Here is a 25,242-nt window from a genome sequence, read left to right as displayed (position 1 = left end):
TTCAATTTATATTTTGGTAAATATCAACAAATATAATCTACATAAACAAAAGTTCTTTGGGGGACTTCGAGGCTTATTTAGAGTATAAAAAGATCTGGAGACCAAAAAGTTTGAAAACTACTGATACAGTCACTGATACATTTGTGAATGAAAAGTAAGAAAACAAGCAAAAAACTTAGCATTACATAACAACTGTATCAGAAAATCAGGAAAAAAAAAAACTTCGTGTCCAATAAGTGGATGATACATATAGAATGTGATATTATTATTTATTTGAAACAAATTGTGAAGAATTTTATGAGAAGTGCTCACAATATGTTAAGTAAGAACAGGAATACCTACAAACTAGATTAGTAGGGACAGTACTACACTAAAAAAAAAAAAAAAAAAAAAAAAAAAAAGACTACAAGGAAATATATAAAATGTTAAAATAAATTTTCTGGGCCATGCAATTACGAACAATTTTTCTTTACTGAGCATGCATAACTTTTAAAATCAGGAAAATAAAATTTTTAGCAACTTTTAAAAAAGCATTTCAGTACTGGGGTGCCTGTGCAGCTCAGTCTGGTAAGTGTCCTCCTCTTGATTTTGGCTCTGGTCATGATCTCGAGGTCAGGAGATCAAGCCCTGCTTCAGGGTTCACATCAGGCATGGAGTCTACTTGTGATTCTCTCTCTCTCTCTCCCTCTCTCTGTGCCCCATCACCCACCGGGCTCATGCACATGCATGCTCTCTCTCTCTCATTATATCAAATAAATAAAATCTTAAAAACAAAAACATTTCAGTACTTCAATTTTCTTTGGAATTCAGTGTATGTGAATACCACCAAAAAATAATTGTCACTGTTATTATTAATATGAAGATTAATCAAAGCAGCTTAGTGTAAAACTCTGAAGTGAAAGTCAAGAAGCCTGTATTCTACATTGTTTTACCATTAAACATCTCTGGGATTTTGACAAGTCACTTATTTGAACCAGCAGAAATTATTTATGAGGTCCTTATCTGAGTGACTCTAGTAAAATGAACTATCAAATCTTAAGGTTGTTCAAGGCCTTTGCAACAACCACCCATTGTAAAACAGTACCATAATGAAAACTGTGAAGTCAACTCCAAAAATCACATTGTTAATAGAATTTCCACTCATGGTGCTAAATGACCCTTTAATTCATTCTTTTGCAGAGTAGTAGCACAGACTCTCTAAATCAAGTTTCCAGTGAAAGAAGAGTTAGTTATTCCCTGAATGGTATTTGGGAATATTGAAAAATATTTGGTCATATCATGAATAGGAAGAAAGAAAAGAAAGAGAAAAAAGAAAAGAAAAGAAAAGAAAAGAAAGAAAAGAAAAGAAAAAAAGAAAAGAAAGAAAAGAAAAGAAAAGAAAAGAAAAGAAAAGAAAAGAAAAGAAAAGAGAAAAAGGCGTAAGAGAATAGGTAAGAGAGCATGGTGCCCCAAACGAAGGTCACCCTATCAGTGTACTTCCTAAGTCCTCCATATGCGTATGGGGATGTCACCTCCAATGGAGAAGACAAAGGGAAAAAAAAAAAAGATAAAGAGATGGGGGAGAAGAGGAGAGGAAAAGAAAGAAAATCAAAGACACAGTAGTAATATGAGACCATAACAGAGCAGAAGAAATGTATGCTCCATCTTTGAACTGCCCAGAAAAATCGACCTAATCCCTCAGCTAACCAACTCTCCCCCCCCCCCCCTTCATTGCTCACTAGCAGAGCTGGCAAGAGTGAATGAAAGAAAATTAAACTCCAATTTGTCAATTTTGCTCCTTGTTCACAAGTCTGATAAAAAAAAATCTTAAAAACAATCAAAGGGAAAATATGGTCTTTAATTATATCCGGATAATGTTAAAAACAGGTCCCTTCATTTAACAGATGAGGAAAACTGACTCCTTCAAAAAACTGAGGTCATAAAAGAACTTTAATTTACCCTTCAATTTGTACTTTATTAATACCAGTGATCCGATCATCTCTCTTTCTTCAAGAAAACACTTCTTTGGTGATTATCTGTGCAAGAGTGGGAAGTATGAAATACACCTGTAATGTGTATATATACGGTTGATAAAATGACCAATGTTGACCCGAAAGTGGAATCCCTAAGGCACCAGTCTCTGACTGGCCTGAGATCACCACTTGAGATCACAATTGCTCCAGAGAGTCAAGGCTGAACAGCTGGAGGACCTCTGTGGTCCCCAGTGTCCAGGGGCCAATGGAAAAGGGTCCTCCATTTCCTCCTTCTGAATCTAGAATTTTATTTTTCAAAGATTTCATTTATTTCTTTATTCCTGAGAGACGCAGAAAGAGGCTGCGACACAGGCAGAGGGCGAAGCGGGCTCCCCGTGGGGGCCACGACCCCTGGTCACTACCTGAGCCCAAGGCAGACGCTCAAGCGCTGGGCCGCCCGGGCATCCCTGAACCCAGACTTGTACTTCCACTCTGGAAGGGCCCTGCCACCCATCGTTCATTCATTCCTATTCTGCCCATTAAGCAGACGTTCACGAAGTGCCTACTACGTGCAGCCATCACCTAGAACACACCAAGTTTTCCATAAACCTTTGTAGACTTGAATTTAACTTCAAGGCCGTGGGAGGCTGCCAGGGATTCGTCCACTGAAGAGGCTGCCGGGAAGGCTGGGGAAGGAAGGGCCCAGTCCACACCCTCGACCTAACCCCAGGCACTGGCTCGCTCGCTGGCTGGCGTGTGACACGTGGCTGGCTCCTGAGCGCTGGCCCGGGCTGCGGGCTGCGGGCTGCGGGCTGCGGGCTGCGGGCTGGGGGCTGTGCGAGCCGAGGGGCGGCCACTTACCTGGGGAACGTCTGCTTCAGCTTCCTCAGGCTCTGCCTGGTGGGCGGCACAGACACTAGGCACTGGGCTATCTCGTCGTACTGGGCTTTGGTCAGTATCATGTTGGGCGAGGGACTGGGAAGTGGCGGGGACAAGGGAGAAACACCCAGGCTGCGGCGGCCGCGGAGCCCGGAGACCAGGGCTGCGCACACAGCGGCGCGGCGCCGGGTCCTAGTCTGTTTGGGTCTGCCCCTGCACCCCCTGCACCCCCTGCACCCCCTGCACGCCCCGCACCCAACTGGCTGCACGGTTTAGGCTTCACCCGGCGGCGCGGCGCGGCGCGGCGCGGCGGGGCGGGGGACCGGCTGGAGCCCCGCTCGCCCTACCTAGGCCTTCTGAGCAGCCGCAGTGGGACGGGCCGAAGGCAGCCGGCCGCCATGACGGTTAAGGGCAAAACAACCGGGAAGTAGCGCCCTCGGCAGAGGAGGCGGCCGAGTCGCTGCGGGCCGGTGTCCCGGCTGCGCCCACCGGGATCCAGCCCGGTCTGGTCGTTCCCGGAAGTCACAGTCTCCCAGCTGCCAGAAGTCGGCGAGCCCCAGCGCACAGGCCAGCCGCAGAGCCCGGTGCCCCCCACGAGCCTGAGCCGGAGCCCGGAGAGCGACGCCCGGGGCGCGCGATGCGAACACGCTTCCAGACGCGCGGCGCGGCCCCAGCCGGAGGCCGTGGGGGCGGTGGTCGGCCCGAGTCGCCGCGCCTGCCGAGCCGGGCTGCGTGGGCCTCAGCGGGCCTGCCCCACAGCTGGGGACGCCACGGCTTCCGGCTCCTGCGGCCCGCGCGGCAGGCCTGCTCCGTTCTGTCGGGAGCAGAAGGGGAACACCTGCGACATGGCCAGGCTGCCGCTCGCCGCCCCGAGTGGGCGCTTCTCAGGTCGCTCTCACTCCTTTCGGGCTCTTGAACCCCAAGAAACGTTGGGAGAAACGAGTCACTGCATGAATTCGTTTTCTTTGGGTGTTGTCAGACCTCTCGGCCCGCCTGAGGCTTTTTTTTTGTTTTTTTTTTGACACCAGGCCCTTAATTAATCCCTTTTTAAAAAAATCTGGTTCCAGTTGCCTGAGTGGCTCAGTCGGTTAAAGGTCGGCCTTTGGCGCAGGTCAAGACCTCAGGCTCCTGGGATGGAGCCCCGCCTTGGGCTCCCAGGTCCGCCAGGAGCCTGCAGCCTGCTCTGCCTCTGCCGCTCTGCACCCCAGCACTCCCCGTGCGCAGTCTCTCTTCTCTCACAAATAATTAAATAAATAAATAAATAAATAAATAAATAAATAAATAAATAAATAAATAAATAAATAAATAAATAAAATCTTAAAACAACAACAACAAAAAAACACCTGGTTCTTAGAAGGCCATGTGTTGTGTTCTTTTTCAAATTTTAACATTTTAAGCAAAGAAAAGGTGTTTCCATTTTAAAGTGGTAATTCTATTTTTTTTTTTTTTTAAATCTGGAATAAGGCCTTGGAAATTTAGTTTAGATATGCTTTCTAGGATAAATGTCTTAATCCATCTAAGCCTTAGTTCCTTTGTCGGTAAAATTGATTTTTAATTCATGGCCTAAGAGAGTGTTACTTTTCAGTGTAGTCATTAAGCGTTAAGAGTTGGCAAGACCACAGTTAGCATTAAATAAGTTGGCACAAGGAACAGATAGATTCCTTAGCATAGTATCCTCCAGGTAGCCTATGTTACATAAATAGCCTTTGTAAGACCACTGGACAATGGTAGGTGATACGGATGTGGCTGTTGAGGAGGGATTGTTTATTCTCCACACATTCACTCACTTAATCTTGGTAATTTCCTATGAAGCAGGCACTATTGCCATTACCATCCTCCTTCTCCCTTTTGTGCAGGGTGAATAAACTGAGGCCTGGAAAGGTTAGGTAACTTTCCTAAAGGTCATGAGAACAAGTAAGCAACAGGGGTAGAGTTTAAACTCTTGAAATTTGGTTCCAGGGTCTGTGGTCTTGCCAACTCTTAATGCTTAATTACTTACACCAAAAAGTAACACTCTCTTAGGCCAAAGGTTAAGGAATTTTTTTTTTTTTTGGAACAATCCACATTTCAAAGAACCTTATAGACCAGGTTTTAAAAAAGCTTCACCACTTTATTTTCCCAGGCAGCTCAAAATCCAGTATCAACAGCGAACCCTGAGTTCAGCAACCAAAGTTTTGTTTTGTTTTGTTTTTGTTTTTAATATTTACATCAGAGTGGGGTTTTTTTCCCCCCATATGCTTTGCATCTAGCCCTGGTTGTGTGACATTAGTACATAACTATTTATTTATGGCAGCGTGGCCTGGAGTTGCCACCTGGCTAGTTTGTTGCTGACCCTGCCATGACTTTTACATGAAAGCTAGTTGACGATAAGCAGACACCACTTGATCCCCCATTCCATTCTCCTTCCCCACTTCACTCTTTGCAATTCACAGCCAACAGATTTTTATAGAAAACATCAGTTCAAGGATGTTTGCACTAGTTATTTTTTATGGTAACTCTTCTCTCTGGCTCTTGTCCTGTATTCACCCTCACAACTGTTCAGGAAAAAGCCAGGTTTGTTTTTCTGCTTTTTATTTTTAACATGCTGGCAGTTTACAATTTTGACCCAAATCCAGTAGATTGTTTAGAGTTAGCACCAGGGGAAAAGCACAGTTATGTTGCTGTTTTCATTGGCAGTGACAGTAGTGTTGTTTATTAAGCACAAAATAGAAGCAAAGCAGAAAAACGGCCGTGGTGGTGGTGGTGGTGTTTAGGTGTTATTATTATTTTAATGTGAAATGCTCAGAATAAGACCATTATTCCTTTGAGGCTTCTTTCTCCTCTCCTTGTCCTCCCCACCATTCTGCCTCATCTCTCACATCACACTACATGCCCCTCATCCGCCATGTTTCTTCTAGAGCTGCCTTTCCATCTTTGAAGGTCCCCTACTGTTTCTCAGTCAGTAGGTAGGCAATACCAACCACTGGCTCAGTGAAGTACATCATGAAATGAAAACAATACCAAAAAAAAAAAAAAAAAAAAAAAAAAAAAAGGAAGAAGAAAAAAAGAAAGAAAAAGAAAACAATACCAAACTAAAAACACAAAGAACTAGACACCTATTTCAAATCAGTCATCAGTTGTGTGACCTTGAGCAAATAACAGCCTCTCTGATCCTGATTGTGACCCCAAGAAATGGAACTTTGTGGTTCTGGTAAAGAGCAAGAACCTACAAACATGAAAAATATGTATGAAATTGTAGAAGGAAAATGTGTCAAAGTGGGGAGTAATACAACTCTCTCGAAGAACCCAGCCCTGAAAGATGGGCTGGAGTAAATGGCTTGGCCAGATTTCTTTCTGCCAATTCCTGGATGCTATGAATGATGAACAATTGTAAAGGAGTGTGGGGTTTGGCAGGGAGGCATCAGAAGGTCATTTCAAGAAGAGTGCTAAACACAAAGGACTAAAAATAAGAATGAGCCAAGTCACGCGCATGGGAAAAGTTATTCTGGCTGGAGCAAAGAGTTCTAGGCAGAGCGAGAAGTTGAAGATGCTTGACCTTGGGAAGAGTCAGTTGAATTTTTAAACAGTCTTCTGTTTGCTGAATCTGCCAAACCCAATACATGTTTTTAAAAATAAATACTGACATATTATTTTATTTATATTTTAAAGTCTGATTCTGGGATCCCTGGGTGGCGCAGCGGTTTGGCGCCTGCCTTTGGCCCAGGGCGCGATCCTGGAGACCCAGGATCGAATCCCACATCGGGCTCCCGGTGCATGGAGCCTGCTTCTCCCTCTGCCTGTGTCTCTGCCTCTCTCTCTCTCTCTCTCTGTGACTATCATAAATAAATAAAAATTAAAAAAAAAAAAAAAATAAAGTCTGATTCTACTCATGGAAGTTTGTTAAAGTCATGTCATTGATTATTTTAAAGAAAAATAATTGAAGTTTACTAACTGAATAAAGAAGAAAATTATTATTTAAGCACCTGTTATGCTCAAAACTTGTCCCATTAGTCCCTAATTTACAGGTTAGGAAACTGAGGCTCAGAGTGAGTAAAGTAGTTGCCTCATGGGTCCAGTTAAGTCCCAAAACCATGATTTGATCCAAGCTAGTCTGATTGTAGGGCCTCATGTTCTCCATCACACTGTACTGCAATTCAAAAAGGAAAAACTCTTTGATTGAACTGTCCTTAACTAGCATTTATGCTCTGAACCAGCTGGCTACTTCCTTTGGCCACCAGCAGTGCCTGCTGAAGAAGCAGTGACCTTCAATTTTGACAGTTAGCCAAAACATACCCTAAGAAAAAATTATTTGGCCCCTTTGAATAGAAGAGATTGTATATTGTTTTCTTTGCCCTGTGAAGTACTACCTAAAGTGATGCATATTTTGAAAGCAAAGTTTACATTTCCATACTTGCCATCCATGAGTGACAAGTCATTTTATCATAGTCCCAACATAACGCAAGCACTTAGTAAACAATAAAAATCAAAATAATTCAATTGTTGAGGCTTGCAGCAATTACTCAAGTTAGTGACTTGAGGAAGACAAAGGAAAAATACAGAAGGACATTCCCCACCATGATTGTGAAGCAGTTACACTGAAGAGTCAGAGATCAAAACCTAATGTTTGGTTGCTTCATGCAAGTCAGTGGTGAATGAACTCCTAGTTTGTCAACACGTACGTCTATCTTCCCTTCATTCTCAGATCCAACTTCAAGAGGTAAGTGCTATTATTAAATCCATTCTGCAGGTAAGAAACCTAAGGCTTAGAGAGGTGCTTTTTATTTATCTCATCAATCACTATACAACATTTTAGAATGGTATTTCTCCCACTGTCTGCCTGGAGGGCTCAGTTTTCTCCCAATTTTTCATGAACTTCTGTAAAAAAGAGTGACTGGAAAAAAGAAATTTAAAAAGACAAAGACGTATCAAACGCAAGTCCCTCAACTTGTTATTATGAGCATCAATAGACTTACTCTACCAAATTCCTATAAAATGTTCTAAATGCTTATTCTCAATTTCTGTACTTTTCACATCAAAATATGTAAGAAATGTTCTGAGGGCCAGCGCTGGTTTGCTGATCACATCGTAAGTGGTACTGTGGTGGTACCTTTGAAAGTCACCATCTTGAACCAGATATGTGCAAAGTTTAGGACATCACAGTTTCATGTGCCCCTTAGTTAGAAGTATAACCCGTTCCTTTTAGAATGGTACATATCAATCATCATTATGATTGCCTTTATTCTACTGTATTTAGTTTTTCTCAAGTGATGTATATTTATTAAGATCAGCAGTGCAAATCCTTACAGGCTATTTCATTATGCACCCTATGAAGTTAATGCCATGTGTTTTTATAGCATAATGCCTAATTTCTTCTTTAAATTATAAACCCATCAATCAGAGTTTATGTACCTCTTCTGTTCTGAATCATACACGGAACACTATTGGCACAGGATAAAGACTATTAATTGGCATTTACACATTTACTATTAACACATTTGACAAGGATAAAAAAGAAAGTAATGTTTTCACGGGGACAATTTCTCTTGGGTGTTTGTATGTTATAGTAAAGGGAGACACGTGAACATGTTTGTTGAAGAAAGACTGAAGCCTCTTAAATTTTCTGCTCAGGCTCATCAGGGACTTGTGGATAATTTGCAGGCAATTTGTATCCCCTTTTCCTGCAGGACTAAACCTCAGATGTAATTCCTGCAGTTGTCAATCACTCTTCTTGTCCCACAGACCATTCTGCAAGAATATATCATGTTCTGAAGGTTTTCTCAAATTTATAAATTCAGGAATTCAAAGGGACTCTGCTGGTGAAGTAGAGGGTTTCTCCTGTAGAAAGAAGAATGAGAGGCAAGGAATCAAGTCTGTCCTGAATAAGCACTTCTTTCAACATAAGCTGGAGTTGGAAGTACATGTCAGATGAGGATTAGCTCTAAGTTTCTTCATTTAAAAAATTACTCTCTTTTGCTATCCCACTGGGTTAGACTTTCAAAAGAGTAGGCAAGATGCCAGTCAGGATTTATAATCCTTTCCTCCTCCATGACTGATAGAAGGAGAGAGTTAAGGGAAGGAGTTCCTTCTGAGGTAAGTATAAAGATTATTATAATAATAATAGGCTCCTTTATTTGGAGCAAATGAAGGCATATTAAACACTTATCTAGTACACTGCCATCAGAGAATATATAACTGGCATTCTCATACCTACTTGGCATATGGGGAAACTGAGATACAATATGGCTTAGAACTTCACCAGTTTCTTTAGATTTCACTTTTAAATGTGAGCCTATAAAAATACATCTTTCTTTTTATATTTAATTTCTCTTTCATGATCATCAAAGAAACATATGCTCCTTGTAGCCAACAACACAAGATCAGATACTATAAATTATCCTTGGTCCCATCACTTGGAAGCCATGACCGTAACCATGTTGGCATTATTTCTCCCAGCCATTTTTCTACAAAGCTTTTTTCTTTTCATAGACAAAATCAAACTGTATATACAATTTGAGTCCCGCTCTGTTCACTTTACGTTACAATCACAAGCCAAAGATATTCTTATCAACACTTGGCAGTTTTGACCCCAGTTTCCTATTAAGAGTAGAGCAGTTACACTGAAGAGTCAGAGAAGATCAAAAATCCAATGTTCAAGTTTCTGAAATTAGGAGATGAACTCTTGGCAAAGCGAGTCCTTGAAGGTGGTCCTTGGCATAACCAGCAAAAGACCAGGCTGTCCTTCAGTTCCAGCAATGAGATACTCTTCTGACAATGTGGGAATTATGCAATGGACCCACTGGAACAAGGCAGAGATTTCTGTGACTTGACTGATGGGCAGCTTTCCTGGGCATTCCATTCACAGAGCTATGATTGAAATCATGTCAGTAAGCCTCCTACCATGTGGACATTCTGTCAGTCAACATGTTGACACAGGAGCCAGCGTGCAATCTTTTTTAAAGATGGCTACCAGTTATATCTGAACATTCAGATTCATTACAGCCCTTGATGCAGGGAGCAAATGTTTCTCATTGCCCAGAGGACAGTCACACTGGATGCCAATCTTCATGCCAGAAGAGCCTGGGTTTTCATTTCACTTTCAAACAGCACTAAAAGGTCTAAGTCGGTACAGAGATGAGAAGGGATTTAAGGTAATGGTGTGGGCAGGAAGTAACAGGTGGGATCTTAAGGTACAGTTAAGCTCTGAGCACATATGCGTTCACACACACACACATACATGCATGCACGCAATCTACTTTTATAAAATAACACTGAAACTATTTGTATAAAACTTTTAAAGACATAAATGCTCTTAAAATGCAAAGCTCAGTATAACTCATGTATGCCACCTCCTCTTAGGAAAATATGGACACCCCCGAAACCACATTTGTTCGTTCATTTATTCATCCATTCATTCATTTATCAGATATTTACTGAGTGCTAGCCTGCACCAGGCAGTGTTCTGGGCTATGGGTACAAACAACCTATGGGACCAACCAAGTCCCCACTCTCAAAGTTTATATTCTTCAATAGAATTTAATTTAACAAAAAAGTATTTCGTGCCCAGTTTAAAAAATGCTAAAGAGACAGAAACTCCAAGCAAAGGGGATCCCTGGATGGCTCAGCGGTTTGGTGCCTGCCTTTAGCCCAGGACGTGGTCCTGGAGTCCCGGGGTCAAGTCCCGCATTGGGCTTCTTGTGTGGAGCCTGCTTCTCTCTCTGCCTCTCTCTGTGTGTCTCTCATGAATAAATAAATAAAATCTTAAAAAAGAAAGAAAGAAAGAAAGAAAGAAAGAAAGAAAGAAAGAAAGAAAGAAAGAAAGAAGAAGAAAGGGAAAGAAAGAAAGAAAGAAAAAGAAAGAAGAAAGAAAGAAAGAAGAAAGAAAGAAAGAAAGAAAGAAAGAAAGAAAGAAAGAAAGAAAGAAAGAAAGAAAGAAAGAAAGAAACTCCAAGCAACACCTGACAAGACTGGACCTTGTACTGGGGATGGGGTGGGGGAGGGAGTACAATAAAGGATGTTATTAGATGAACTTGCAAAATTGGAATACAAATGATAGATTATATTTTACTTAAACATGTATTTTTTAGATATTTATAGAAATATATTTAAATATATAGAAATGTATCTATAAATAAACCCAAAATGATCCAGAAAAAATAAATCAAGGACAGAGAGTAAATGATAATTTAAAATGGAATATAATTCAATAGTAAGTGAATCTAGATATAAGGTACATGGGCATTTTTTTGTACTCATAATATTTTTGCTTTATAATGCTTTGGCAAATTTGAAATTATTTTTAAATAAAATATTTTTAAAACCTATTTCACTTTGTAAAATGAATGCAAACACAAAGTCCTTAAATCATGTGGCAAGCTCCTGTCAGTCACTTATGATTTTTAGATGTTTGATTGACATGCTGATTTTCTTGGGACTTCAAAGATAGGATTGTATTCCCTAATCAGACCCACAGAATAACTGAGGCATAACTTTCAAAATCTCCACCTGCCACACTACAACATGGACTGTCGATGCTTTCTGTCTCATCCAAGAACCTATTGATTTCCTTTTAGTGCTGTCTGAAATTTATCTGAAATATACAATTATCCCACTCACTGTGTAATTGTCATTCACCATTCTCTGAGCTAATAAACACCCTAAAGATCTCAGCTATATGATAGAAGCCGGAAATGCCACCAAATGATTCCTTTAGAGACGTCTCTATCTTCCTTCCTTCCCTTTCTCCTCAGGAGTCAGATAGCTTTCCTGACCTTCACCTACTCTTTCCACTCTTCCCCCTCACTGATATTTACCCCAAAAAACTCCTGCATGTCAAATCATGTCTTGCATCTGTTTCTTAGAAGACCTAGACTAACAAGGCCCCCTTATCTTCAGAAGCATGCATACAGAACTAGAGGTTATGTCTTAGTCACCTTCTTGCATAGGGGTGTTTCCCAAGCCTTCATCAGCAATACATTAGAAATGATCCCCAAGAAGGCAGTCTAATCTAATATTTATGAGACTAAACTTTGAAGTCAAAAGGACTCAGGTGGAAGAATTAGTTGGATGGTCTTAATATTTAATGGAATCAGACTTCTACCCCAGCGATACACATACATATTAGACAGTAATAGACTTCTATTTTTTTATGGACTTCTTTTTTTAGGTAAAATACAGATTTTTTTTTTCATTTCTAAAGACAGACAGCAAAGTAACTAGATGTAAACTTCCTTGGTTGCAATCAAAATCCCTATTTGCTTCCACAAGGAGATGTAAATTTATACTCGGATGACCTGAATTGGCTTTTAGCTATTTCTGTAATTCTTCAGACTTATGGTCACCAGTACTACGTTGGATTTCTTCATTTACACAAATGACTAATCTCACTTTGGTTCTCTCTTGGAGACTAATGCTTATTTCAGTCTTGTCTAAAGTGTAATAACATCTCTTGCTTGAATGTGGGGGGCCAGAGCCATGTAGCCGTTTGTGCACCACACCTATCTCGAAAACCTGAAGACATCTCAAACACAACTCTTCAAAAATGAAGCACATTTTTATGTTCCTTTAAGTATGCTTCCTTTCTAGGAAATGGCACTAGCTACTGCACATCCTTTCCTTCATAGCCAGTCACCAAGTTTACTATCACACTAAGAAATATGCTACTGCCACTATATAGGTTCTATCACTATATTTTGAAGTAAAATTGTTATATAACCTCAGTGTTCATGTACAACATTATAACTCAACATCTACATGCTCTACAAAGTGGTCACCACTGAAGTGTAGTTACCATCCATCACCATACAATCAACACCCCTTCACCCTTTTGCCCACCCCTCACCCCCGTTCCCCTCTGATAACCACCAATCTTTATATCTGTGAGTTTGTTTTTGTTTTGTTTTCTTTGTTCATTTTTTAAAGATTCCACATATGAGTAAAATCATGTGGTAATTGTCTTTCTCTATCTGGTGTATTTCACATAGCATAATATTCTCTAGGTCACCCATGCTGTCACAAATTGCAAGATTTCATTCTTTTTATGGCTGAGTAACATATATATTAATATATATAATATATATTCCATAATATTCCATTTTGTATGTAAATATAAAGGTATGTATCACATCTTCTTTATCCATTCATTTATCAATGACATTTAATTATTTCTAGTTCTTGGCTATGTAAATAATGTTGCAAATGAACTAAAGGGACATATACATTTTTTAATAAGATTTTTATTTATTTATTCATGAGAGAGAGAGAGAGAGGCAGAGACACAGGCAGAGGGAGAAGCAGGCTCCATGCAGGGAGCCCAACGTGGGACTTGATCCTGGTCTCCAGGATCAGGCCCTGGGCTGAAGGCGGCACTAAATGGCTCGGGCAGCACCTGAGCTGCCCCTTGAATCAGGGTTTTTACATTCTTCAGATACGTAGCCAAAGTGGAATAGCTGGACCATAGGGTAGCTCTGTTTTAATTTTTTGAAGAATGTTCATACTGTTTTCCACACTGGCTGCACCAATTTACATTTCCACCAATAGTGTACAAAGGTTTTCTTTCTTCACATCTTCTCTAATACTTGTTAATTCTTAATGTCTTTGTTGTTTTTGGTAACAGCCATTCTAACTGGTGTGATGTGATCTCTCATTGTGATTTTGATTTGCATTTTCTTAACATTAGTAATGTTGAACATTCTTTCATGTGCCTGTTGACCTCTGCATGTCTTCGTTGGAAAAATGTCTACTCAAATCCAATGCCAATTTTTAAATTAGATTCTTTTGTTATTATTGTTGAGTTGAGGAGTTCTTCATATATTTTGGATATTCATCCCTTGTCAGATATATGATCTATGAAAGTCTTCTGTTCACTTGGTTGCCTTTTTGATAATGGCTTCTTTATTATGCAGAAGCTTTTTAGCTTGATGTAATCCCATTTGTTTATTTTTGCTTTTGTTGCCCTTGCCTCTGGAGTCAGAGATCCACAAAAATATCTCTAAGATCAATGTCAAAGAGCTTACCGTCTCTGTTTTCTTTAGGAATTTTATGGTGTCAGAGCTAACATTCAAGTCTTTAATCCCATTTGAGTTAATTTTTGTGTATGGTATAAGATAGTGCTCCAATTTTGTTCTTTCACATATGGCTGTACAGTTTTCCCAGCACTGTTTTCCCAACATCAAAGAAACAAGTTTTTCCCCATTGTATGTTCTTGACTTCTCTCTCTCTCTCTTTTTTTAAGATTTTATTTATTTATTCGTGAGAGACACACACAGAGAGAGACAGAGACACAGGGAGAGGGAGAAGCAGGCTCCATCCAGGGAGCCCGACGTAGGACACGATCCTGGGTCTTCAGGATCACACCCTGGGCTGAAGGCGGCACTAAACCGCTGGGCTACTGGGGCTGCCCTGTTCTTGACTTCTTCGTCATAAATTGTCCATATATGTGTAGGTTTAAATCTGGGCTCTCAAGTCTATTCCAGATCTGTGTGTCTGTTGCCAATACCATACTGTTTTGATTACCATATCTTTGTAGTGCAGTTTGAAATCAGGGTACATGACACCTCCAACTTTCTTCTTTCCCAAGATTGCTGCTATTTGGGATCTTTTGTGGGTTCCATACAAATCTTAGAATTATTTGTTCTAGTTCTGTGAAAAATGCCATTGAAAGTTTGATAGGATTGCATTAAATCTGTATGTTGCTTTGGATAGTATGGACATTTTAACATTATTAATTCTATCAATCCATGAGGACTGAGTATCTTTCCATTTATATGTGTATTCTTCAATTTCATTCATCAGTGTCTTGTAGTTTTCAGTGTATTGGTCTTCCAGCATCTTGGTTAAATTTATTCCTAGGTATTTTATTCTTTTTAATGCAATTGTAAATGGGATTTCTTTCATACTTTTTCTTTCCAATAATTCCACATTTAATTGGAAATGCCATAGATTTCTTTTTGTTTATTTTGAATCCTGCTACTTTACTAAATTCATGTATTAGTTCCAACAGTGTTTTGATTGAATCTTTTGGCTTTTCTATATATAGTATGTCATCTGCAAATAGTGACAGTTTTCATTTTTTCTTACCAATTTGGATGATTCATATTCATTTTTCTTGCCTAATTGTTCTGGCTAGGACGTCCAATACCATGTTAAATAAAAGTGACAAGAGTGGGCATGTTTGTCTTGTACTTGATCTCAGAATAAAACCTTTCTACTTTTTTACCATTGAAGATGATGTTAGCTGTGGGTTTGTCATATGTGGCCTTTATATGTTTAGATAGATTCCGATTGAGATGATCCTATGATTTCTATTCTTCATTTTGTTAATGTGCTATATCACATTGATTTGCAGATGTTGAATCATTCTTAGATCTCTGAAATAAATACCATTTGACCATGTATATGATCTTTTAATGTGCTGTTGAATTTGGCTTGCTCATATTTTGTTGAGAATTTTTGTATAAATGTTCACTGGCCTGTAATTTTCCTTTTCACAGTGTGAAATTTTCCTTTTTCCTTTTCACAGTGTGAAAACCACAGTCTGGTTTTGGTATGAGGGACACTGTTGACCTCATGAAATGAGTTTGCAAATGGTTCTTTCTCTTCAATTTTTTGGACAGGTTTGAGAAGGATAGGAATTAAAACTTTGAATGTTTGGTAGAATTCACCAGTGAAGCCATTTGGTCCTAGACTCCTTTCTTTCTTTATTCCGCTAGATCTGAATGAAATTCTTACAATAATGTGTTTCTGTTCCAGTTTTCCACATTGAAACCAAAGTGATTAAAAACAAGCAAACAAACACAAGTCTCTTTGAGATGGTCTTGCTTACTTTGAAATTTCATTTCTTTCTTTTATCTCCTAATAAACTATATATATTCAGATTAATAGATCTCATTTATTAATTGCACACTACATGCTAAGCACCAGAAATGGTCCTTTGCAGCCTGGTAGGACAAGTATTACCATTAGAGAAGATAAATAACTTTTTTAATATCATAAGACTAAGAGACAGAGGCAGGTCTTTTTATTTCAAAGTTCTCCTTTAAAAAAAAAATGAGCAAGGGGTAAAAAAGAGAGTGAGAGAGAGACGCAAACCAAGAATCAGACTCTTCACTAGAGAAAACAAACTAATGGTTACCAAAGGGGGGGTTGGCAGGGGATGGGTTAAATCAGTGATGGGGATTTAGAATGCATTTGTAGTGATGAGCACTGGGTGTTGTATGGAAGTGTTGAATCACTATATTGTACACCTGAAATCAATATTATACTGTATGCTAATTAACTGGAATTAAAATAATTTTTAAAATTGGTACATAACATACATAGCAAAAAAGTATAGGTTTTTAGTGTACAGTTTGGACAAATATTTACGCCCCAATCAAAACATAAACTTTTTCCATCACCCCCGAATTACCCTTTAATAAATGATCTATAATTTTCATATAGTGAAAACACATTTTAAATGCACAATTTTGAAGGCCATTGTTTTTTGCCCTTTACCTGCCTTGTGCCACACCTGCTTAGTTCTTTTATGCTACACAAGGGAATATGCATTTTCCTATGTTGAGATGCTCATACTACTTCTGATAACATCTACTCATTTTCTACATTTCAGTTTTAACTCATCACCTTACCTAATCCTCTCTCATACCCAAACCCCCACCAGTAAACTTTTCTCTATCACCTACTAATCGTCACTTTTAACTTTTTATTCATTTATCATTCCCAGTGAAGTTTAGATTCTAAAATATGTCCACAATCTCTTGTTTGTATTCTTTGCTGGGCATCTAATCTCTTGATAGGTGCATAGTTAGCGTTCAAGACATATTTGTTGAATAAACAAGTTCATGATGCTAAAGGCATAGGTTAATGCCTTGTAAGTCATGTGTGAAGTTAAGATTTTATGCCAAGGCAACAAAGATCTGATGGGGGGTTTACACAAACGAATGCCATGATTATCTGTATTTTAGAAAGATAACTAACAGCAGTGTAAAGACTGTAAACAGTAGTGAAAATAATAGTTACAGGAAATGGAGTTGGGAAATCATTGCAGAAGTCCAAAAAAGAAAAATATAAGGATGTTGGTTAAAGGAATGAAACTAGGAAAGCCCAGAGTTCAAAAATCATTTCTGAGAAATACTCTTCAGACCTCCATGGGGGAAATAAAGAAGAATCAAGCATACTCCATTGTCTTTGGTTGAGAGAAAATAAATAGCTATACTGTTAATAGAGAAAAATTGTACAAGAAAACAGAATAATTGGGCAAATTTATATTTTAATTTTTTTAAATATGCATTTATTTGAGAGAGAGAAAGTGCAGAGTGAGCAAGAACTCAAGGAGGGAGAGAGGAGGAATCCCTGGGTGGCGCAGCGGTTTGGCGCCTGCCTTTGGCCCAGGGCGCGATCCTGGAGACCCGGGATCGAATCCCACATCGGGCTCCTGGTGCATGGAGCCTGCTTCTCCCTCTGCCTATGTCTCTGCCTCTCTCTCTGTGACTATCATAAATAAATTAAAAAAAAAAAAAAAAAGGAGAGAGGAGACAGGGAGAAGGAGAAGCAGACTCCCCACTGAGCAGGGAGCCCAATATAGGACTGCATCCCAGAACCCTGGGATCATGACCTGAGCTGAAGGCAGATGCTTAACCAACTGAGCCTCCCAGGTGCCCCTGGACAAATTAATCTTAAAGCTCATAGGTATAATACAAATAGACTGGAAATGAAATGGAAACGTTGGCCAAGATATAAGAAGAGTAATCAGGGACTAGTGATGTAGTGGTTGTGCTGGATAGTTTCCATTTATTCCTCTAGAGACATTCTTTAACTTTTTCTGTGTTCTAGAATCATTACCAATTTTGATTCCATGACTGAATTTTGGCTTGGTTTAGTTGAGTTTAGACAATTAGAGGCACCAGGAAAAAATTTAAAGGCAGGAAGATAGTGAGTTTGGGATTTTTACTGAATGACTCCTGCCCTTTCAGGTCACCACAGGCCAGTGGCATCCCTCTGCCAAAGGACACAGCTCTTGCCCAGTGACCCTCTTGAGGCAGCTACTGCATAGATTCCAGTAAGTTCTCCCCCCACACCCCTTTATCCTTTCAGGTCCAGGAGGAATAAGCCTGGGGTACTAACCATTCCTTGCTGGTTTCCTTCAGTAAATAGTCTTATTAAAATTTTCTAAACTACTCCATTTGAGAGTGTCATATGTTTCCTGCTGGGACCCTAACTGACATGTACAGATGGTACCTAAAGTCCTGGGAGACAAAATCACCAAAGGAAAGAAGATAGAATTAGAAGAGTACATGTAGGAAACCAAAAATGAATTTAAATTCTTGACTCAAGACATTTGCAAGGAATTAGTTCTAGAGACAGGAAGCAGAACAGAGCCAGAGAAGGAAAGGGTTTCAAGGAGTCAACAGTTTCAGATAGGACAGGAAAGTCTACCAGAATGAGAAGTGGACTAGACTCTTAGACACTTAGTATGCTATAGGTGACTTAAAAAAAAAAAAAAAAGACTTATGTATTTATTTGAGAGAGAGAGAGAGCACAAGTGCTAGGGTTAGGGGTAGTGGCAGAAGGAGAGAATCTCAAGTTGACCCCCCACTGAGCACAGAGCCTGATGCCGGGCTCTACCCATGAGCTTGTGAGTCTGATGCCTAGCTGACTGAGCCACCCAGGTGCTCCACAGAATGCTATAGGCAAATTTTATGAAGGGTGGTTTTGGTGTCATGGAGGGGCTAGAGGCATGGCTGCCGTATGTGGAGGTGGGGATGGGAGTTGAGACCGAAAAAAAATATGAGTTTAGGCTATTTATTCAGGAGTTTGGAGAAAGAGGAGAAGAGTAAGATAGGGTAATACTGTGATGGAGAAATTGTGTGGGAAGGTTTCTGAGATGTGAAGTCTACAGAGGAAAGTGAGATAAGACCTAGGAAGGAGTGGATGGACAAGTTCATGGAGGAGGAAAGATGAGAGGATGAGTTATTCATAGAAGGGACTATGTCCCTCAAATGTCAATGAAGGATGTGAAAGTTATCTGAGCTCTCTATCTTGCCCCATAACACCTGGTACACATCACTAAAACATGACTGCCACCGTTACTTTCAATTATATGTTTACTTTTTTTTGTAGATATCTTATTTTTCACTATATCACCAGTATTGTGTATATAGGAAGCAATTTTTTTTTTGAAAAGTTGAAGATTTGCCAACATCTTAAGTTTAAAGGTAGCATAGTCGAGGGATGTCCTACCAGATAGTTTTATATTTTTCTGTGAAACATGAGATTTAGCCTGGTTGAAATTGAGGAACATAAAGAAAGGTAAAAAGTTTGAGGGAAAAGGCAGCAGTTTAAAACCATTGTAGTTGAGAATATTCTGATTTTTACTCAGCAAGTAAAATTTAGATACTAATTTGACTTGCCATCTCTTACCTACAATGAAGAAAATGAATTAATGGGCTGATAGGAGAATTTGGGCCATGTTTATTTTTTTGACTATGAACTTTTAATTTGATTAAGGTGAATAAGTCTCTGTGTACCTTATCAGTTTGGGTGAATTGTTACAATTGCATTCTAGACTCCACAACCAGTCCCTAGGCCAGTGACACACTCAGAAGAAAGGTTCAGCTGCTCCTCAGAGCACTCCTCTCCACCTGCAGCCCAGTGGACATCACTTTATTTTGGGTCTCTATGTAGCATATACACTGTACAACAATGGAATCGATTTTCATATGTGGCCAATTCAGTCAGTCCTTGGTAGTGGTATCTTATAAAATTGTTTTCTATACTGCCAGAGGGCAGTATGGAATTTTAACTTGGCTTCTCTCTCTCTGAATATATATATATGTATATATATGAATACATATATGTGTGTGTATATATATATATATATATATATATATATATATTCAGAATATGAGCACAATTTATTTTTTAACTGTTCCCAAAGAGGATCTGAGGTGACTATTCTATTTTCTTTTACCTTTTTTGTATGGGCAGAAATTAGATTTCTTTCAGGGCTTTTAAACTGCATCAAAGGAGAGGCAATATAATACAGTTGTGAAGAGCGTAGATGCTGGATCCAGCTTAAATCACACATCCATTCAAATCCTGGTTCTACCATTAAACGGCTGTATGTGCTTGGGCACATGAATTAAGCTCCTTGTACTACAGTGTCTGCCTCCAGATGAAAAACTAAGATAATATTTCTACCTCATAGATTATTATGACAATTAAAAGCTAGAATATGGAAAATATTTCAACTCATAATTGGAACATAGTTACTAAAATTATTATTAAATCCATTAACTTACTATTTTTAAAAATATTTTATTTATTTATTCATGAGAGACAGAGAGGCAGAGACATAGGCAGAGGGAGAAGCAGGCTCCCCATGGGGGAGCCTGATAGGGGACTTAATCCCAGGATCCCGGAATCATGACCTAGGCAGAAGGCAGGCGCTCAACCACTGAGCCACCCAGGGGCCCCAACTCTTCCTATTTCTTTACAATAAATTGCTATTAAATGGCCTATCAAAATATCACTAGATTATTCTATGATTTAATATACCCATTTAGTAATATAGGTGACATGTAGAAGATATTTTATCTGGTAAGTGCTATGTTAAATAATTATATATGTTTTCACAGGAATATATAACAGAAGAAATTGAGGCTGAGGAAGATTATTAAGTCAGCCAGCAACAAACAGTTGGTTAAGTGAGATTAGAACCAAGTAGTTTGACTCCAAACCTACATACTTAATCCTAAAACTACACTCTTCTTTCATCACACAAAATTTTCCTCATTAGGTAAAAATATCAGTCAGGGTATGATTAGGCTTAGTTAAAACTGAAAAACAAACTAATGACATTCCTAGTAGAAACTACTAGAGAATAGTGACTACTCTTCCCAGAGCTGTTATATTTTGTTTTTCTGAGGAATGTTAGTAAATTTTGTCAGATTTAATTTAGGATTCAGATGTTTGGAGAAATATTTCTCAGCTTTCACTTTAGAGCACACTCAACTCCCTGAAACCTTTGAAAATAAAATATCTATAAAACTGATCTTTTTTTTTTTCTCCCGTGGATGAAGAATATCTACTGATTTAATGTATGTGAATTAATTTTTTTAAAGTAGTGATTTACAAGATGGTCATAAACACTTCCTCCAGGTGGAAATTTTCAACTCAGGAAGACAATAGATTTAGAACATGTAAACAGCAATTAGTTTGCTCATGCAAAGAAGAGGGGAAAAAAAATCCTTGATGTTCTCATTTCTCTGTATCTCTAATGTACTTACCTTTAAAAGAAATTCATTCTCTTATAAATCATGTTGCATGTTACAAATAGTTTCACTTTAGTTCCATTGCATATCATGAAGAAGTAGCCATGTGCTCTTTTTCACTGTTTAAAAGGAAAGTTCTCTCTCTCTCCCACTCTCCTCCCTCCCCCTCTCTCTCTTTCTTCCTACGCACCCCCTCCATGTATAATACATATGTTAGCATTTGTAAATAATTTTCCTGGTTTCTAGCTAATATCCTATTCTAGATAGTGGCAAAAACATCCACAATAATGTTAATGTTTTATTATTGAGTATAGTTTCTGATACTCAAGTTTGATTATAATTGACTTTATAATCACAAGCTTTACTCTTCTAAACATTTCCTGCTATAAGAATTTTGAAATAGAATATGTTTCACAAATTCAAAATCAGGTCTGTTCTGCTCCCTTAAGCACTGGGAATTAGGGCTATTATTTAAAAGGCTACATACAGATGAATTGGGGAGCTGAGGGTGGGGAAATCGAAATGGAGGAAAGATATGAACTTTGGGTAGATAGACCAGGGTTTGAGTTCCTGCCCCACCACTTATTACCTATAAATTTATGCAAGAAATTATGTATTTAACCTCTTAGGCTTTCAGTTTCTTCTGGATTTATTTAATGGGTACATTCATATTTACCTCTTTTGTTGATGGGAGGGACAAATGCAAGAATGTATTCGAATGTGTCCAGTACTGTTAATAAGACATGCTACATTATTATTATTATATAACAACATCAGTTCCGATCTCTTGGCCAATACTACTTTCATGAATGTAATTATGGACAGCTAACCCTGATGGTGGTAGTATTTGAAGAGTTGAGAGAGGAATATATTCTTGCTGTGGGCCTTAACATTCAAGACAGTTCAGAACATGAAGGAAATGGACTTGACTCTAATTGGAAGTGGTGTGATGCAATGGTACAAGGGAAGGTTTTTTAAATTAGAGAAGTAAGTATGAATTTCATCTCTCTATTAACTAAAAGTGTGATTTAAGTCATTATTTACTTATTTATTTATATATATATTAAATATTTTATTTATTTATTCATGAGAGACACACAGAGAGAGGCAGAGACACAGGCAGAGAGAGAGAAGCAGGCTCCATGCAGGGAGCCCTATGTGGGACTCGATCCCAGATCCCAGGATCATGACCTGAGCCGAAGGCAGACGTTCAAACCGCTGAGCTACCCAGGCGTCCCACTCATTATTTAATTTATAGTAAATTTAGCTTTCTCGTCTGTAAAATGTGGACAATAATATATACCTCTAGGCCTTCAGGTGAGAATTAAATGAGGGAAAGCTTCTTAACACAGTGCCTGGAAAAGACATGAATCCTAACTTCTTACCTGGAGGAGCAGGAACATCTTTCCATGGGGTGGTGGTGGGGTAGGGGATAGGATGTGATGACTTCTCTGCCATGGTTTATCTGTACCTACCTGGGGCAAAGAGCAAAAGAGTAGGGTAGAGAAGCTATGGATGCTGCATTTTTTCCTTGCTTACTACATCACCAAGTAGGCATTTCCTTTTTCATTGACTGGCATTATGAATCTCATTTCAACCAGATCATATTGGTAGGTTAGGGCAGAGTAGGATTGATGGTCTAATTTCTATGGTTAAGATAAACTATGGACTACTATGCTATTTCTCCAGAAATTATAGCTACTGATTCATGGCTGCTTACTTTGCTCTAAATTCTTTACCCAATGATTAGCTAATCACCTTTGAAGCCTTTCAAATAAATTGAAAGCCTGAGCACTTCAAGCCACATGTTCAAGATTATACAGTTTATAAGCGACAGAACTAGAAGACAAACACAAATCTGTCTGAGATCTTCTCTTCCTACCCCATCCGGTCGTCTCCATTTCCTCACCTGTTCTTTGATTGTCCGCTTCATCAACTCTGGCTGGATGAGGTCCCTCGTGACTGTAAACCTTCATAGCACTTTTTCACCTTTCAAAAGGCTCATATACTTTTCTATTAGTTAACTAAAATCATTTGAGTTCTTGTATCATTTTCCCAAATCAATAATAAATTCCTTGAGAGAAGAGACACTATTACATACCATTGTATCCATCTTTTGCAACACGGAAATTTAATTATCTCACAAAACAAGAAGTCTAGATGTAAAGAGTACCAGAGTGTAGCAATTTAACAATTTCATAAAGGGCTCAAACTCCTTCTGTTTCCTCTCCATCATATTTAGCATATTGGACTTTTCATTTTTCACCCGTCAGTTGCAAGATGGCTATCACAGATGCAGGCATTTGGTTATTGTTCAAGGTAGGAAGAGTGGGGAAGGGCAGCACAACTGAACTCTCTACTCATGCCTGTCTCCTATGAGACAGGGAAACTCTCCCAGGAGCTCCCTGTTTAACTTCCATCCCAGTACTCAATCCCTTTGTAGGTCTTCAAGAGTAGAAACACTACTATAGCTCTACATTTCCCCCAATGCAGTGGCTTATGACTGAAGAATTTAAAGGCCCATTTCGAGCCTTAATGAGAGTTCTGTGTGATGGTAAGCAGAGAATCAGAAAGCTAAGGGCATCCATGCATATTACACAGCTGTTGAAGATCCCTTCCAAGAAGCTGCGCCCATTTTCATATATCGACTTTACAGCACCTGAGATTTAAAGTCTCAAATTGAGAGATGGTGCAGATCTGTAGGATTGCTTGCAATTAGTCAAGCCCTCCGATGTTACAGAATACCAAGGGTTTACTTTGACCTCTTTTGTGATGAACAAGGTGGATTGTGTATGTTTCCTACTGAATTATTACCCCTTACATTCTTGAGAGAGTCTTTGTTGACAGCTGACTTGTAGACCCAAGCATATGTTTAGTTATAGTTCCCTCAGGTGCCAACAATAGGTAGAATAAACTTTAAAGATGTTTCAGGTGAATAGCATTTCACCCTCTACCTTGGTACAAATTGTGAGTCAATTATTTATGAGCAGAACCCAATTTGTTTAAACCTCATTGACCTTTAATACAGTTATGACATGTGTCTTGACTTGACTCTTCCCTCTATTGATTCGGTCTGGAAAAGTAAAACAAGAGGTGAAATGGCCCCTCAGGGTAAGTTAAAATTGTAGGTTACAGCCATGTTAAATTGCTTTAGTATACTTTGTGTCCTTTAGAGTCAGAAAATGAAGCAATAAAGTAAGTTGATGTAAGTAATTCTTGTTTTTAAAAGGACCTTGAAGTGCTCTTAACAATATCATGGATTTGATAAGATCTGCTTTAGACTTCTTAATTTAAAATGAACATAAAGATGGTAAAGCCAAAAGAATGTTGAAATACTAGTGTTGTGCTAACAGCTTTGAAACTGAATTCGTGGGAGAGGACTGATAGGAATTCTTCACTATTGTCTGCCATACCTGGGGAAAATTAAAGCAGCACTTTAATTTAACTGCTAGGAATTTCCTGGGGGGCATATCCAGGTGTACAAAATATTTAGGAGGGTTTCAAAAGTTTTTGCTCATTACTTCTGTGTTATCAAGTTCAGACAGTGTTTAAAACTCAGGCAATTTTCAAGCTTGAAATGTTCATTTTTGTGACAGGCAAACCTATTAAATCTGAGTGCTCACAGCTTTTTCCTCTCTCTTACCCCTTCCCATATTTGTCTGTAATTATTGTGGTATTGGTGGACTAAGTGGAAGGCTGGAGAAGACAGAAAGAAAACATTAATTCTCATAGAAAAGAAGAGAGAGCATCATTAGTTGGAGTAAAGAATAGACTGGGGAGTAAAAGTAGAGTAAAAGAACAAGAACCAACAGGGGAATGTGAGCTGTGTTTGGGACAGAATATTGTGATGTTTCGAGAGAGGGAGGAGAATAAGTTGAGGTAGGGTTTATACAGAGAGAAAGAAAACTGATTTCAAAATATGTTATGATGCATGATGAATGGTGTGCTTTGAGATAATTAGATATTTATTTAAATTGTTCTTTCAAGTAAGAACAAGCTGGTTTGGCTCTACGCTGGTCCCTATCATTATCCTCTAAGTTGTCATCACTTGCATTTTAAAACCCCTTTTTTCTTGCATACCAATAATAACCATTGTATTGATGGATAACCTGTGAGGGAAGCACGTAACAAAAAGGAGGAGATTCTGAGGTGGAGTTGGGTGA

The 25,242-nt window shown here is 38.9% G+C and overlaps 1 protein-coding gene and 1 long non-coding RNA gene across 15 annotated transcripts in view; both read right to left on the bottom strand.

Annotated features, from left to right (window-relative positions):
- Window positions 1-3,427, bottom strand: part of CDIN1 (CDAN1 interacting nuclease 1) — a 227,512-nt gene extending 224,085 nt beyond the window's left edge. For 7 of the 14 annotated variants that reach the window (XR_005381433.1, XR_005381434.1, XR_005381432.1 and 4 more), the window contains exon 1: window positions 2,814-3,140. Coding sequence is in view for 8 of the 14 variants with exons in the window: in XM_038579986.1 (XP_038435914.1) it covers window positions 2,814-2,914 (101 nt within the window). In the remaining 6 variants the exon portion in view is untranslated. Of the gene's footprint in view, window positions 1-2,813; window positions 3,142-3,178 lie in introns of those variants that run through there. The other 7 variants (XR_005381436.1, XM_038579985.1, XM_038579981.1 and 4 more) reach the window with 5 other exon arrangements.
- Window positions 3,428-8,225: 4,798 nt separating this feature from the next.
- LOC119866826 overlaps window positions 8,226-25,242 on the bottom strand; it is a 32,812-nt gene continuing 15,795 nt past the window's right edge. Inside the window, exons 2-3 of the long non-coding RNA XR_005381340.1 lie at window positions 22,465-22,554; window positions 8,226-8,645 (exon numbers count right to left, since the gene is read on the bottom strand). This is a non-coding gene — a long non-coding RNA (uncharacterized LOC119866826). The remainder of the gene's footprint in view (window positions 8,646-22,464; window positions 22,555-25,242) is intronic.

Source organism: Canis lupus, chromosome 30 (assembly GCF_011100685.1).
Source record: "Canis lupus familiaris isolate Mischka breed German Shepherd chromosome 30, alternate assembly UU_Cfam_GSD_1.0, whole genome shotgun sequence".
Lineage (NCBI taxonomy): Eukaryota > Metazoa > Chordata > Mammalia > Carnivora > Canidae > Canis > Canis lupus.
The sequence above is the reverse complement of the archived record's forward strand: the minus strand, read 5'-3'. Positions and strand labels throughout refer to the sequence as shown.